The sequence below is a fragment of the Manduca sexta genome, chromosome 27, assembly GCF_014839805.1.
Source record: "Manduca sexta isolate Smith_Timp_Sample1 chromosome 27, JHU_Msex_v1.0, whole genome shotgun sequence".
Taxonomy (NCBI): Eukaryota; Metazoa; Arthropoda; class Insecta; order Lepidoptera; family Sphingidae; genus Manduca; species Manduca sexta.
Genome location: NC_051141.1, coordinates 15,837,158 through 15,854,995, shown reverse-complemented (window position 1 = coordinate 15,854,995; position 17,838 = coordinate 15,837,158). Strand labels below are relative to the sequence as shown.

The window sequence follows — 17,838 nt, the reverse complement described above, 5'->3', positions numbered from 1 at the left end:
TCACAGAAGAAACATAAAGCCAAGTAACAAATTGCATTGCGTTTAAGAATGACAACAGCAGTATTGCATTTTAGTATTCATTGGGAACCATTCAAGTAATAAATCCCGACTTGCATAAATAGAATAACCCTTATGAATAAGAGACAACCAATTTCAACGTGTAGTCTCTAGGCATGGCTATTGGCTAGTCTTTTATACTAAGCGTTACATTGATATTGAAAAATAAAATGCAAAAGTTGGTTACGAAGAATTTTCAATAAACGGTACAAATATTCACAAGTTAATTATTCTAACTTTGTTGGTATATGTATAGAATTATGAAGGGAGGTGTAGACATAAGCGAAAAACTTTATGTAAAATTCATTTAAACGTAATTAAACTAGACATATCGAGTTAAATTGCAATCAGATAAATAGCACCCGTGAGCCTTATTCTATCATTATAGAACATGGATCAGAAAACTAAATGAGTTGACAAATCAGTTTCAATTTAACTTGCCTATCAGGGCGCAGTTGGCCCTAAGCAAATGAGCGAGACTGTTGCGCCGTTAACACATTGTAATGAGTTTATGTGAAGTGTGATCGGGTTCGTACGAGACGGTGTCGTGCATGCACAGATCGCCGCAGGCGAAGCGGCGGGACCAAATAAGATTAGCGCTGACGAGCGCGCCAGCCCACGGCGATGCGCCGATCGGCGACCCGTGCATTTCGTTAATCGACGTATCCCTTCCAACGCCAAATGTAATATTACTCCTGCATCTTACAAAATGGGCGATACATATTTCTATTTCAGGCGATGTCCTTTTTTTTAAATTCGAAGCGTTGATCTATGTTAATGTTTTATGACTAAAGTGGTAACATATAACACTCGTCATTATGTTGTCTATACACGTTTACAAACTTTACGTTATCAAAACGTTATTGAAGTTCAAGCTCGGTATTGTTACGAAATCCTCAATTGATATCTTGGTCCACAAACATGAAACTTCCCATAGATTGCAAACGCCGCCGACGCGACGCCTAGAAAACCTATGCAAACCAAATTTAATTAAAGCTGTTTATTTGCGTTGTAATTGTTTTTACACCGCAATGGTTTAAATCGTGCGCACCGTTGAAATCTTGTTTTGTTTGTAATTAATTAAATTTGTCCATATGGCTGCATTATTTGTCAACTCGATTAATACTTCATATAATCAAACATACTGATACGCGCGACGTTGTTCGCATTTGTTAATGTTAACAGTATTTTGAATTAAACAGAGTATTGGGCTATAGCATATTTTTTTTTTGGTCGCACTAATTACTCTCAGTCTTTATATGCATCGAGTTGCAATCAAATCTGTCAGTTGGAATAGGACGAGCAACAAATATCCAAACATCAAAATTAATATTACAAAGGCTTTGTAAATTGTTTTGTTATTGAAAATGACGTTGTTGTCCAAGTGTTGGCAGTTGGAAATACCTCTTTGTGTCGTATATTATTGCGAGCAGTACCTACTGGGGTTGAGCGCTAAGTAAATCCGCCGGTGGGATTGATTTATTGTTGTTGAACGTGGATATGAAATTTAATTAGTATCCGTCTGCCGCTGGCTGCATTGTCCTTTGTTTTAGGAGCTGTTTATGACTACTGGCTGCGCTTCGGTTGTATGCGACCATATTTTCTCTTTGAGTTTTGTACATGACGCTTTTCAAAACATATATACATTTTGGTTTAATACATTCATTTTCATATAATTGGAACGAATGTGTTAGAAACCAAAAAAGACACACAATTTCGTAACTGTATAAAACTATTTCGTTGCGCACATTAATTTTGGGAAATACACAGCTGTAAAACGTACGTATTTATATAATATTTATCGATAATGGGCAGATGAATTGAAAGTTCCACTGTCCATAACTTGTTTTTGCACTTCCTGACTGTTTCAAAAGCAATGTATTACATTACAGAAAAAATATATATTAAAATTTCTATATGCCAATTGAAACACAAGTCTTAAAACATTTACGTATTTAAAATACAATAATCGTTTTAACAAACGATAAATTAAAAAAGAAAATTTTGTCCAAATATTACTTTATTACTATTTGGATTTATCGTGGAACTTGCGACTACCGCTTAATTCATTTCTAATTATTAATAGCCCCATTATTCGATAACAATTAAACATTCGATAGAACGCAACCACAACCTTACTGGGACAAAGTAAACTGTCGAAAGCTGCATAGGGTTTACAATATCGCTGGCTCATTATTATAAGGTCCTATGTTAATTATTATTTGTGTTGCAAAAATTTAATTAAAAAATTTAATGTTGGTAACAATTTGAAAGTACAATACTTCATAGTTTCCCCTTTATTTACCATTCGGGTTTATGGGAAATTTTCACTAAAAATACTTGGAGACATGTGATATATATAATTCAGTTTGCATGTCAAATATAACATAAAGCCTTTTAATAACCGAAGTGAACGATTCATTAAACATTATATCTTAAATAAGGCACACGTCATTTATGAGAAATTTGGTACATATTTTAATCTCTTAAGATTTTTATTTAAAGTTTCGTGAAAGAGTACCAGGATAACATACACGTCGCAGTAAAGACTAGAATATCACTAAGACAGACGTCATAAGCCTCATGACAGAAATATAATTTGAAGAAATTTGTTAAAGTTATCTCTGGTACTTCCAGCCTCGGTTAGATGACAAGCGATAGCAACTATTCACGTGTACTTTGTTTCGGGGCTGCCACATGCTAAGGCGCGCTAGTACGATGTAGAATTTCCTGATCGAGTACTAGGGCAACATAAACGCAGCAGTAGTTAATATTCGCCAATGCAGACGTCATAACATCAGCGCGGTATTATAGCAGTCGCACTAGTCGCTTTGTCCGGCTCAGAGCGTAAGCTTCTTACACGGCGCGCTCATACAGACTCGGGTCTTCCTACTAGCGCATTGCACATGGATTTTGATTAAGTCATGTTAACGGCGTGACAGTGCCTCTATTGCATTTTACTATTCTCTGAAAATGAAATATGATATACTATTTTTGCGACTGAAATTCGTGCGAAGTTAGTGGTGAGGTTCTTGGATGCGAATGTTTCGGATGCATGATTTTTTGTATTATTACCCACATCACGAAATGTTGTACCGAATAAGGTTAGATCAATGAAAATGATTTTAATGGGTCCCGATAATCTTAGAGGATTATGTAACATTCCAGTGTTTACCCCAGGGAAGTGAAATACTCGTAAAATTTAATTGAATAAAATTCTGTTTACTTTGTCATTGTACCTGTAATTATTTTAGAACTTGACTAGAGATGGGTTAACGCTTGAGGCGATCTCGCCAAAAAAGAGGAGGGACTCTGAGATGTGTGTAAGCCACGTGATAATACTGTGTAACTGTCGCAGCGATATTACGTAGGTGTTTTAATTTCACATGTTACGAGTATCATAATACTATTTTGTACATTTTTCATTTCACATTATACTAGTTAGTTTTTGTAATATTACAAGACGCCGACGTCGCATCGTTAACATTGTAACGTAAAAAAAAAAAGATGTTATGACTGAACTTTCCATAATTGCGTTAACGAAATGATGTTCCAGTCTTTAGACATTAAAATTTTTAGCCTTGATAGTTATCTATACTCAATTCGTCTTCCGAGTTCTTTCCTTTCATTAAAGGTCGCGTACCCCGAGCTGGTGCGAACAACACTCTCATGCTGCGCGTGTGTAATTTTTGTGAATGAACCTCATAACAATGACAAGCAATGAACGTCCATCAGTCGCCATGACGACGCATCGCTTACGTATCAACAAAGTAAAAATATATAGCGTGATTTTTTTTTAACATCAATATATCAGTTTTATTCCTAACTCTCCAGTAACCTGGGTTTAGATACTGTCTATATTGTATCCCTATGAGTAATGTAAACGTGCCAGCTGTCTTTAGGCGATTCATATCCTAGGCATTACGATTCCCAGTCCCATAATGTAAAGGCTTAATATGTACAATGGCTTCATTCTTGCGGTACACCAGCGATTTAATTATACAGGGCAGGGAAAGTACCGAGTAGTGCACGACACGCGGCGATGACGCAAAACACGCCCATGAGCCCTATCGGGTTCCTAATGGACACACTAATTGGCACATGGGCATGTGAGTACACAAATGAACCGTTGAATATAGAGAGAAATCGCCGCGACAACGGTACGTCATCGAATGTGGTCTCTTAGAGCGGAAGGTCGGCCTTCGTTGGTTAATGTGACAAGAGTTCCGGGACTCGGGAGCGACTTCGGAGATAGATAAGGAATCCAATTCAGTATAATATATACATATAAGTCTCATAATATTATAATATTATTAATGACAATCAACTTCCTTGCGTAATAGGAACCAATTGACCATTTTGTTTTAATCATGGTTATTTTTAATGACGTAGGTAATAAGTTAGTAAACAAAGCTCTGGGTTGCAATTAAAACAAACGTTATGGAGTAAGGGCGGTTTATCGGAATCATACAGAGTCGTTTTGACATCACGTTACTAAATGAAACCACATACTTATCTACTTGGAAATAACACTACAATAAGCTATTTGAGTCGTAAATGTAAAATAAAAAAGTGTATGATTCAAACAAAATAAATTTTAATAAAAAGTTATTTTAAATTAACGCGCCCTTCAGCCGCTACTACTACTCTAAGAGAATTCGTTGCAGTGGTAACATCATACCTTGAGTCAGAAATACATTCGCGCACACAACGAGTTCGCATTAAACTTCAAAATGATCAAAAAGTCAGAAAACTAAGACCAGGATTTTCTATGAAAACATCAGTTTTTAATGGATGATTTTTAGCACTATGTCCGCAAAGGTGTGATTTCATTTAGTAACGCAATGTCAAAATGACCCTGTATATCAACTATGAAGTTGTAAAATGTGCCTCCATTTTGTAATTGTAAGCGTATTTGATGGAGCGGTTTGCCGCACCCCACTTCACCTAGTGCCCGTAGTAAAGAACGAATATTACAATTATTTTTTAATTCACGTTCGACGTGAATGACTACACTGCTATTCAAGTGCTCTTGCGATTAATATTTGAAGACGCGACGGTATTGAAGACATTATAGCTATATGTACTCGTAGTGTTCGCCAGGCACAAGTCACGTTATAATTATTTGTGACACTAACTGACATATCCACTGTCACTCGTCATCCACCCGGTGCACTGACGGCATTAGGTGCGATATTCTTTAAAGTTTAAATTAACCCGAGGCACACTTAAACATGACACTGCCATTTAATGAACACTGTTTGCTGCATTGGTCTTGGTTGCGTGAGAATTCAGAGTCTAAATTATTTTTTTATACCTATATGTATGTAATATAACGGTCGCCGGCTCGCGTTCAGATTTAATAGATATTTTTACTGTACTCGTAATTATTGGCGTTCGTTATGTGGAAGTTGTTCGAGTGAAAAATGGATTATTTAGATTGTTATCCCAGAAATACGTTGTATTGTAAAGATCGGAAACAGTGCTGTGTTTTTTTTATCACTATTTGTTTCTTGTCCGCAAAATAATTTAGCGTAATTAAATGTTAGTAGTTTACTGTTTTTTCCAAATCGTTCGAATGGGTTCGTGTTTTAAGAGTTCGTTTTGTGTCTTACACAACGCTGTCGTCCCTATAGTCGTATTTCCATTTAATTGGATTTAATACAGCTATGTCACATGTCTCAGTTGTAGGGCAATTGTCTTTTCCCTATTGCCTTTCAAAATTTTCAGCTCCAGCTTCGAACAATACGTATGTTCTTGCTTATACCATTTTACCTACCCTATGTATATTTTAATCACTGTACGATCTATACAATTTATATACAATTGTTAGGTATTTTATTATAACTGAGAAAGATTTGACCGGGTATTTGTTTTACAAATCAATCAACGTAGATAATATTGTTAAGGTGCGTAGTCATTATACAAAAGAAAGTTTGTTTGGTGTGTATGTTATTATCAAACTCTTGGTTAAATGTTTCTTAATTCCTATATTTTAATTTAATTTAATTTTGTCTAATTTTACATTTTATAGGTCAATATATTTAATGATAGAAGCCGTTTCATTATTAACAGTAATCGTTTCGTTTGGATAACTATACAAATTTGCCAGTTTAAAGAAATTTCATTCAATTATCTTTGAATATACACAAACGCGACGTTTGTTTTAAAAAAACAATTTATTAAAAAAAAACATCACGTAAGTAAGTAAGTAGTAGTAAGTAAGTGGTATTGATTTGTCACCTCAGGCGGACAGTTTAGGGTCTGCATTGCGCCACCTGATAGCCAAACTAGCGGCCCTTATCAGCCGCGCCGGGGTCGACGAACCCGCGTGATAACCCGCGCAATGCGTAACACCAATTTACGACTAGCACAAGACGCGTTTGTACAACTGTTCTATTTACATCTGTGCCATGGGTTTACCGAGTTCTATATGTTGAATTAATGAAAAAATATTATGTAAACAAACAATACCTTCTTAAAATAACATGTTACGGTTTGATAATTTGATTTTAATAAGGTTATCTATAAAAAAATTGTGTCTAGTACAGTGTGTAGTAACAACAAGAGTACCGTTGAATAATTCTAACTTTTTGCATACGTAATTATTCCGTAGTAAAAATGTTGGCTCTAATTTCGCAATCGTTTTCATCACAAATACGGACAGTCAATGTATTCCAATTTAATTATGGAGGCTTGTAATTATTATAGGCTGATACACCGACCGGTGGAGCCAGGGTTGCCAATATCCAAATATCTCGTATTAATCTAAACCTTAACTACCCCAAATTGTATTAAGCGAAAATATAAATTACTATAAAATAATAACTATAAGCATGATTAAGTTTCTGTTTTTGAACAAAAATATAATCAGAGTTTAGTGTTGCATAGTCACTTTCATTACGAACCGCAGTTTTCCAACGTTTATTTGAATTAAAAAAAAATTCATTTTTACACTTTATAAAGTAACTCACATAGTCATTTTGGTGACGTGAGGCCATGGCATGCACCGCGTTGATTGAAGCCGCACACAACAACTGTTTACAGGTGTTTGTATTAGATCGTTATCGATATACCGTTTCCTTTCCACTGATGCAATAATTACGAGAATAGTTTCGCGATAACTTTATTTTTTATAGTTGAAACAGTTTACACAATATGTGTTTGCCAGAATTGAGAATCTATTGAATAATACTATAATGTGAATGAATATTTTTTTGTTTTATTCGTTCACCATTTTATTGCGATTACATATAATTTAAATTTTAGCGTTGGTTTGGTTTTGTACGACAAATGTTGCTGCCGAGAAGTATTTTATCCTAAATACTTTTTCACGCTAGACAATATTATGTTATCTACACGTTTACCATTAATAACGATTTGTTTCATTGAGTTCCATTGTAACAAATTTTAAGTAAATTCAGCAATCTACTTCGGCGGATTCTCTATATAACTCGTTATTCATATTGAATATGGTATAATGAACACAGTGTTTAATACACATACATTGTGAAGTATAGCTAAATACATGTCTTTGCTTTCTAATAGAAGTCTGTGTCAAGTACCGCTTGCATATAACGGCTCCCTACGATTATTATCAGGTCATGTGCGTCTCTAATTGGGAGTTGTCCTATACTCCGTCTTCCGCTGGCCGCCGGGGGTCCCAACTCGGTCCAACAAAACAACTCCTCAATCTATTGCATACAATGGTACTGACTTGAAAAATCTATATATAGCTGTTGAGCTTTGTTCGTCCCACATGTAGTGGAACTCGGTGTGTGATTCGATTTTGCAATACATTTAAATTGGAAACATTTTCGTTAATTACATTGAATGTCATGTGGTTAATTTATTTCACTAATCATGTTTTGGTGTTTGGATATCGTGTAGCTCATTAATATGGGTGGATTATTTTACGTAATGACGGATTTTTGGACCTGGTCTGTAGTTCATTAATTTCGGAACGTCGAATCTTAAAACAAACCAGCCTAACCTATATTCAGTCAAGTAGGAAACGAAAGATTTTAAGGACACGACTCTATTAGACGTAGAGGTAAAAATTACACGCAGCAGTTTCTAATATACTTGCACAATATAATAGTAAAGAAGGATTTGCGCTCACACGTTGGATTCATCAGTCGTTGCTACATTACCGAATCAATCTATTAAAGCTACAAAAATGTAACGCGCTATAATTTTTATCCACAAATAAACACGTACACATATACAAAGTGATTGGCGATTGTTAATTGTATAGATTTGAAAATTCTAATGCAATTATCCTTCTTTAAAACAGGACGAATTTTAAAGGGCCTATTGCGGATACCTTCAAATTGACATGTCATTGAGTAATTATTCTACTAGACGAAGAAAATTATCGCACCTACGGATTAATGTGACCCGTGATAGTACCAGACGGACGTAAGTTCGCATTAATAATATCAGTATGGATTTAAGAAAAAATTTTAACTGCGCTGGTTAATGGTTACGCCCCATTTCGCTGTGACGCTTGGATTTATGAGACGTATTCGCGCGCTGACGTCGCGTGCTCGTGCGTGCCCATCCACCGTGATGTTTCGACATCGCGTTCTATATCTTCACAAAGGACTCACTACACTTCGCAAACGTTTATTATGAACTAAGCATTCCAACATTGTTTTTGCGCTGGCAGCGTTGTTGAAAACAATTGCTTTTTATTTTATTTTTTGTTGAATTTTATTCAGTTCTGTGGCGGCTTTTACAGTTTCTTCAACTGAATGCCCCGAAAAAACTTACCAGTTACTTGATTCAAAAAGACATTTGACCCGACTTTCATATAATATTATCTGTTATTTTTGTAATCAGTACGAAAGAATATTACAAAATCTGTATGTGGTGTAAAAATATTTCAAGTTATTGTGTAACTTGCCAAAAACGGTTTAATACATTGGTTTATTTTACACCGTGTATAGAGCATGTTATGGATGCAGTCGGCAGTCAGCCGATGCGAGGGCCGCGCGGCGACGGCCCGGGCAGTCGGCAGCACACGCGCAACCGGCGCACTCACCGCCGGGTCACGCACAATGAGAAGAGATACCACTCAGGTATCTGGGACTATCACATTATAGTGCGCGCTGATTAGTTTGTTAAATACGTGGAATTCGTGCGTCAATTTTTGTAACATACAGATTGCCTTTGATGGTAGCGCGTATGAGCTCCTATTTTAACAGTAATGTATAAAACGCCTTTACACATGCGGACACGCGCTTGCCCTTTGAAATGGTGCGCTATATATTTACATACATTAATGAAAAACTACCGAAAATGCTTTTCGTATGTTGCGAAATGTAGTTTTTGACGTACATTTGTTCCGCGAGTTTCTAAACACAGTGCGTTTGTTTGGTAGTTGCCACTGACAACACACACATACACAACATATTTTAAACACACACGCACACATTTATTACACATAGTAAGGTAGTAACGTGATTTTTAAGCTTATTTTTTGCTTGCTGAGCATGCAGAGATTTCGATTGTTTTATTATATATTAAGATTTTTTTTCGTATACATTGCGACAAGGTAAGTCATATGCTAACTGTAGTTGATTGTTATATTTTATTCGCGAGCATATAAACTTGCGTTCGTCTCGAATTGATTCTTAATATCTAATTAGTTAATTATTCTTCATTATTACACAAGTAGTTTTAGTTTATCTATATATTTAAAATCGCAGATTATGCTGTATTGATGTAATACTGTGATATAGGTCGCCAACTCAGGTAATCCATATTTTTATTTAGTCAATTCTTTAAACCTATTAATGATAACAACCAACAGCTCACATAATTTTATTATACAGTCTGTATAAGACACATCTGTATCCTAAAACGTACTGGTAACAAACTGTAGTAGGAAAATCTTGTTTCATATTTTGTTCTTTGTCGGGTTTTAAATGAACTGGTTATTTCTATGGACAATTGCAATACGTATAATCATCTATCAGCTTGCAACTCGATCCGTATTATGTACACAAGTATAAGCCAGTGTACGTGTACCATAGTCTGCATTGCACGTGGACATCTGGATTGCGCGGCGCATAAAAATTCAAATGTTTGCTCCACCAAGGAGTAGAGTACTGCACTGTGGATATTCGTGATTAAAACGTAAAGCAAATTTGGGCTTACATTTGAAGTTGAAATGTAATTTATTTCTATATATGTCTAAAGTTGTCCATATATAATGAATCACGTTGTTTACTATAATAGATTATACGCCACAATGTAGTCGTATACCGACACACGACACGATTATAATATTACCTAGTATGATTAATTCAACAATAGAGGTTAAAAATAACAGATTCCGTAGATATATTGAAAATATAAACTAAACTAGTGTTATCGAATATAAAAATATATTGACAATTTTATATCAATTATACTGGACGAAAAAGTTTAAATCGTCAAACCGTGGCACTTAATGACTTTACATTCCATGCCCTAGAGAGGAATAAAAATTATATTTAACCGATTATAATTTTAGCTATGTTGAACAAATTTAGATAACTCTATTCTATTTTCGATCGTCAGATTAATTGCAATTCGCATTAAAAGTATAAAGTACTTATAACAACTTGTACTTTATACTTGAAGTAGAAATTTGACCAGATCCATCTAATGTTGAAATGTTATGTTATTATTTCTTTTTGGAAAGGCTTTCGATATTTTTTTATAATAGTTAACAGTTGGTGTATATTTCGGGTTGAAGCGTTGTTTAATTGAATTTTATATAAACCATGTTGTTTGAACAAGGTTTCGATTAGTGAAACCAATGTGTGAGTGCCTGCAATCATGCAATCATCGAAACATCTTAACCAAAATATAAGATGTTCCATTATCTTTCATTGTTATTACGTTGTTTCCTCTTTATATTACGCATATTATTTATATCAATAATAACAATTACATCATACAGCGTTCATGTAATGAACATTCTCGGTTTTTCTGAACGATTGCGGTTTTTATTCAACGAGATACATATCAATAAGCGTAATGGAAATATTATATACGATTACCCATATGAGTATCCTATTTTACATTGAAATCATTAATGTTAAGGCATAATAAAGAGATTACGTTAAATTTTAATATAAGTTGGGAAAAAAAGTTTATTCGCATTTTATATAAAACTCAAGACAGTCTTCTCTTGATGTTAGCCTGGTACTGCCTGAAGAATTCTTAAGAGATCGAGACAGGTGGATATCTGAATGTGCAAGATCAGCTCGCCAGTTATCAATCTTTTCAAAAAAGAATCGCATATGAGTACACATTTCATCAGGTTTCTTTCAGTGAGCTTTTGCGGCTCCCAAATATCGCGATTTCTGTGTACCCAGCTGCTTACATTTGTAACCTATTTAGGTTAAAACTAATTTGTGGTCAATTCTCAGTTCTTCATTTATATCATAACTATTGAGATGTCGATTTTGGTCGACTTTTTCAAAAATGACGTCCACTTCATCCGTAACAGGATAACCAGAGTGAGGTGCATCTTTGCCATTAAAATTCCCGAATCGAAAACGCTAAAACTAACTTTCTGCTACTCTTAATAACATAGTGTTAGAGTCCAAAATCGGAATTTACGCAATTATTTTCGCGCTTAGCGCTGCAGTGTTTCTTTTTTTATAATAATTTTTTATAATGGATTATATTTCTACATTAGATTCACTCATATTGACAGAAAGAAAAAAAATGGAAAATAACTGAAAATATTTTTATAATTTGTCTATTTTGAAGTGTAACCTTTTTAATGTTACCAAAAACCAGCCAGATAGAAATAGTACTGCCAAAGACATTTTATTACAAGTTCATTCATATACTATATACCTAAAGACCTTTTTCCTGACCTATATCTCATCAAAACCTTATAAAATGAAGGACTATCGAGAGACATCCAGTTTTGGAATATTACGCGTAAAATATTCCTATCAATATAAATATTTTATGCTCCGGAAAGGGATAATGTGAAGGGCTTCGCAAGGCTTCTATTTCCTGGGAACATTAAGTAATTTAGTGCATCGCTTCAAACTTCACCGTTTGCAGCTATGAGCAAAGCTGTATTTTATTGAAGTTATTAATCGTGCAGGTAATCAGTTTACAAACTCTGTTTAAATTATTATCTCACGAAAATGAGAATGGAGAGTGGAAAAGAGCGGGCTCATTTTTTTATTTTACTTTCAAACAGGCTAGTAGCAATATTGATGGTATATTGTGAAAAAATGAAAATGCCTGACCCTCACGAATTGCCTATCCAAATTGCCAGGATATATGTATAGAAGATACATTTTCTAGTCATACATAACTGTAAGGACAAAAATGATGTCTATTTTTATGTTTATATCAATATATGAATGTTTATTAATTATATTGTATAAATACACACACATTCCTACTTCTCAGCAGATATAATTCCGTCCTATGGTTGCCTTGAAGACATAGATCTTGGCGATAGCACCATCTATTATAATTATATAATTAATTGGTTTGTGTTTTTCTCTTCTACTATGTGGTGTTCAATAAAGAGTTATCGATCTATCTTAAATTATATCATTAATACTAGTATCTAGTTCGAAAATATTGAAAAGTCTTAAATCAAGCGCTAAATAAAAGCAGACTGCTGATGAGTCTGCAACTGCAGTATCAAAAACGTTTCACATATGTTGCTCATCGTTCATTTTGTTATGTCTATTTCACAGCGACCGTGTTGCGAAATTTAAAGTTCCGGGAATACAGTCGCATTTTGGCAAATAGCTTTATGCCATAACAAAAGGGATTATCTACATAACTTATACTGGAAAGTTTAAACATCGAGTGTACTGTGTAATAACGTTGTACGTTTAATGCCAATGCAAAAGTGAGACGAAAATAGAGCCGCTTGGCGTTTTAATGGAAGCTATTAAACCTGTAAAATAGTTGTATGTGGAAATAACCTGTAAAATAGTTGTATGTGGAAATAACCTGTAAAATAGTTGTATGTGGAAATAAAAAAAAAATAAAAAAATAAATAATGATTTTATTGCAGAGGATGACATATATTAGTTTCAAATAAAACTATTTTAGGGATTAAAGAAAAATAATAAAAACCACGATAAAGTCCGTATAATAGTTTTATTTTAATGTCTAACATTTGCATAAACATAAGAAATCATCATATTAGTTTAAGTCAAAATAAAGTTAAAGACAAAGAAATTGCTCTGTACCAAAGACTCCTTTAGGGTGGTATACTTTAAACTGAATTATAACGCCTGAGTATATTGGAAATTAAATCTTTCAATCTAACAATTCACGTAACGCATCTTCGCAATCCAATAAAACAAAACCATACTCGAACGTATGCAGTATAGAATCCATTTTAGCACGCAATCTGAGTAAACGAGCTCTTATCTTGCATCTATTCGTAGTGCTCCCTTTGTGGAATCACCGGCTAGTATGGGTTAAATAAGAGCAAATGTTGGAACGCCCTAGGGATCTTCGCATGGCCACCGGCTACCGACGCTCTAACGAATCAATGTAACGAGCTATCGTTTGCAAACATCAACCGGTTTCAATGGTGCGATGACTCTTTACAAATGTAGATTGATTATAATCGGTTTGAAAGTGTTTTAAAAATGCTAGTGAAACAATAAAAGTCCCAAATATAATGTAAATTTTTCAGAATGCACCTTATTTTCAATTTGACATGTTTACATCGAGTTAAATTATGTGTTCTTTTCTAATGTTAGCATTGCACAAAATTTATTTTCCAACCATCCATTAAGTAGTTTTTCGTAAAATGTATTTCACATTTGAGTCTCACCCTAATTTGTAGACATACTTGTAGTAATCGGTAATCACATTACGTCATTATAACATTATTATCCTTGTCTAGACGACCTTATTACGTGGTTGAAACAACCAAATCACGGGTAGATGTTGTTGAAACGAAAATGTTGTTTTCTTAAATATGATTACAACTGAGTACAGTTCGAAAACCCTAGTCGGAGAAGGTTCCGAAACCAAATGTTAATATATGCGGAATGTAAACACATGATTAAATGCTCTTCATTTTCATGCATAAAGTTACGGAACCTAAGTGTCTAGACTTTACAATTTATAATATATAAGCATTATGTATAGCATTAAGATTTACAGACGTAATAAGTATAAGTAATTACGTAGTAAAAAAGTTGGCGAAAAGTTATTATTGTTCCTGATATACTGATTTGTTAAGAAATAACTAAATTATTAATTCATCCATAATTTTAAATTTCATTTAGCGGTTAAACAAATCATTATGTTTAGATGTAGTATATTAATTTTCCCACACCATTACCATTCCCATTCTACGACGGCCAAGCGATATTAAATTACATTTTCGGATCACCAAGTGACTTCGTATGCGGCATCGAGCATGATTTGCAATGTATTCCCTTGACGTCGCTTTGGACAATTTGAATACCTTGACCGTGTTCATCGAGATTATGTAAAGTCGACGGGGTAATACAATTTCATTATTATTTAAGTTTAAATATTGAAGGATTTTTATTGCGCTAACATTTACCACTGATTTTACACTAACTGGCACTCAAAGATGACAAAGTTAAAACATCTGGAGTTGTATAAATCGTTTCTATATTCATACCGAAGTTAGTAGTCGTGCTATCAACGGGCCCCTTATCCTACCTCCCTCACCCAGACGACGTAATATGTACGCCTTCAATTTATAACTTACGGCTTAATATGCGCTGACTGCAATTTTAATGATACGGACCTCTGCAACTCTTAGAATGCATTTTATATAGAAAATAATTAAGTACAAACATTTTGTAGATTAATAGATACCGTGGACGTGGAATTATACGATTTCGAATTTAATTATAACATTCTTCTATAGTGGAATTATTTATACTCTATCATAGTATCTTTTTTGTAACGACTAAGAATTGTACTTTTAACATATTCAGTTTAAAACGATTGCTGATTAATATTCTATGTTATTATCATGGATAAATTTTACTTTAAGACAGGTTGGCTTATCTTACTTGTTTTTGTGTTAGTATCCCTAAATTAATTTGGTGTTAAGAAAAATAAATAATTTAATAATCGAGTTAGGCGTTAATAAGTAACAAAGCCAAGCGCGCGAGCCATTGATTTTTATAATTCAAAAGTGAGAACTGCGCGCGCTCAAGTTTCTGCGGGGAAAACTTTTATTAGTTTTGTTTGTGGACTATTCAGGGATTTATTGTATGTTTTCAAACGTTTTATATTTTATTGTAAGTGTTTGGTGTTTTGGGACTGACGTGGTGATATGAAAGCAGTAATGGTTCGTAAATATTAATATTATTAAGTAATGAAAATATTCTTTGTAATGCTTGTATATTAATTAATATTATGATGTAACAAAAAAGCTATCGTTAACAAAATGATTGGTTAAGCAATGAAATGCAGGTATCAAATGCAGATTATCCAATTCGGCTTAGTGTAAATTAATCGACAGACAGTAACAATGGAAAAGTTAATAACTTAACTCTCATGCCGTGAAAAATGAGAATACCCCGCTCCTAGAAAGCTTAATATTTATCGAATGACAACAGGTTTATTGGATTACCCCGTTTAATTATAAGAGCTAATTGATCTCTTTACAGAACGAAGTCGGACAGTTATATTGCATTTCGTTATACGATAGGTCACCTAGCTCGTCATGATTGAGTGAACTTTTCTTCGTTTGCTCAGTTAATTACGCCTTTGATTTTATTTCAAAACCTAATACCACATTGGTAAGAGTTATGCTCTTGTGAATTATATTAATTTTTCTCTTCGTTATAAACATATAGTACAATTCATGTGACCGGTTTATTATGGCTGTTTGGAATTTTCAATGTTTATAAAAATATATTTTTTTCTGTTTAATTAATAACTTTGTATGATCAACTTCTTCAAACAAGACGTTTCGAAGACACATACGATTTTAAAGTTCAATGGAAGTTAGTCGTTACGTCTAATGGTTGTTGTCTTTATTTTGAAGAAAGCGAACAACATTGGCATTGGCGGAATTAGTGGTGGTTAATATGCGCGCTAACAATTGCACAGTGCATTCTGATACAACCGTCACTGTGATTCTGTATCTTAATAATATATAATTTGCATACATGTGAGGAAGTCTCTCAGCTTCAGCCGTAATAGGATTGTTTTGCTAGCTGAGCCCGGCAGACGTCATGCAAGAGATATCGTATAAAATTCGTAATAACGTTATTATGAATATTCAAGTAGCTCTCTCGGGTTGCATAAGCCCTATTTATTTTATTGTGGACTGAATTGTTCCTTGTATGACTTCGAAATAATGCGGCAATATGCGTAAGGTATCAACAGTGTTTGAAATAAGTTATCGATTTTATATCAACGATTGTCAATAGCTTCAGATCCTGTTAAGGTAACTGACTTTGCCGCAGACGTCAATTGAAGGTATCGGTGCTTGGAGCGTGAATTTTGAACGTTTGCTGGCGTGGCAAGTAAACGAGAAATATGTCATGCATGAAAAACGTTTACCGTCCCCGGCGGGTTGTTGGCCTCTTATAAATTCACACACGTAGTTTACATTTTCATAACATGGAAGTGTATTTCATAAAGCCACTACACTGATATTTAAATTAATAAGAATTTTGAAGGAAAAAGAAATTGAACGTTAGGTGTCTTATTTGTTGTGGAACTATCTATCTACATGAAATTGTCTCTTTAAATACCCCTAGGTAAAACTAGCTACTAATACATTGTATTATAATATGCAAGTAATTTCTACGGTACCCCAGACTCCGCATAACACGAAGTAATGATCCGCCAGTGTAAATCTACCTTTTGACTTTATACTCTACTCTCTCTGTTTATAATACCTAGTATGATGTAGAGTGTGAGTAAAAACTATAACAGGTAATTAGTGGTGCGCCGTCTCGAGTTCTAATTGTAATTAACGGATTGGCCGGCAAATCGAGTAGAAACATAATTTCCCCTCACGGAGATAATTACATATAACTATTTAGCAGTAACTCTATAAACAACTGTTATATTGAGAACTTTTCATGTATCCTTAGTAAAAAAAATACAGGTATTTTATTGTCTTTAGAAATTTAAACGACATTGACTACCGTTTTTATTAGCGTCTATCAATGGACCATGTCAAGGCTGGTTCCACTCTCACCGTTATTAACTGCAGAAAAATTATGTTAAATAATCCAATTACCGGACAAAGCCGCTGCGGCTAAAAGTGTGACCGGTGAGTTTCCGCTTAAATTATAGGCCGTATTCCCCGGTTGATTGGTGGTTTCTCATCCCTATTACTGTGTAATACGTACAGTGTACACTATACCGCGCGCTCGAAATGCATCTGTCGTATATAGACCACGAATTGGTCCAAAAAAAGTCACATTGTACCGCTAGTTCGCACAGTCGCGGTAAAATGGTGTTTCGTAACGCGGCCGGTGTGGAGATGCGTTTTGATCAGGAAATTGTTGTTTTTTTTTCCAACGCCATAACTTATTGTGTGTATTATGATGGCTTGTATTGTGTGCGTGATTGGTATTTACTACCGGATCGTGTACAAATAATGTAAATGTACATTAGTTTGTACTTGTTTGTAGTATTATGGAAGCGCACGATTACGGTACAATGTTAAGAATGGTATTAGATTTTAGGGCATTATTCTACTCACTTTCTGTTTATAGTGTAGCTAAGAGAATTAAAATATTATAGTGTACGTTAAGTTATCGTTTCGTT

The 17,838-nt window shown here is 34.3% G+C and overlaps 1 protein-coding gene across 7 annotated transcripts in view; it reads left to right on the top strand.

The window, feature by feature from the left end:
• Nucleotides 1–17,838, top strand: part of LOC115439919 (disco-interacting protein 2) — a 167,116-nt gene that overhangs the window by 47,156 nt on the left and 102,122 nt on the right. For 2 of the 7 annotated variants that reach the window (XM_030163994.2, XM_030163992.2), the window contains exon 3: nucleotides 9,009–9,140. The exons of the other annotated variants lie outside the window; for them this stretch is intronic. In XM_030163994.2, coding sequence (XP_030019854.1) covers nucleotides 9,009–9,140 — 132 coding nt within the window. The remainder of the gene's footprint in view (nucleotides 1–9,008; nucleotides 9,141–17,838) is intronic. 7 annotated transcript variants of the gene reach the window in all.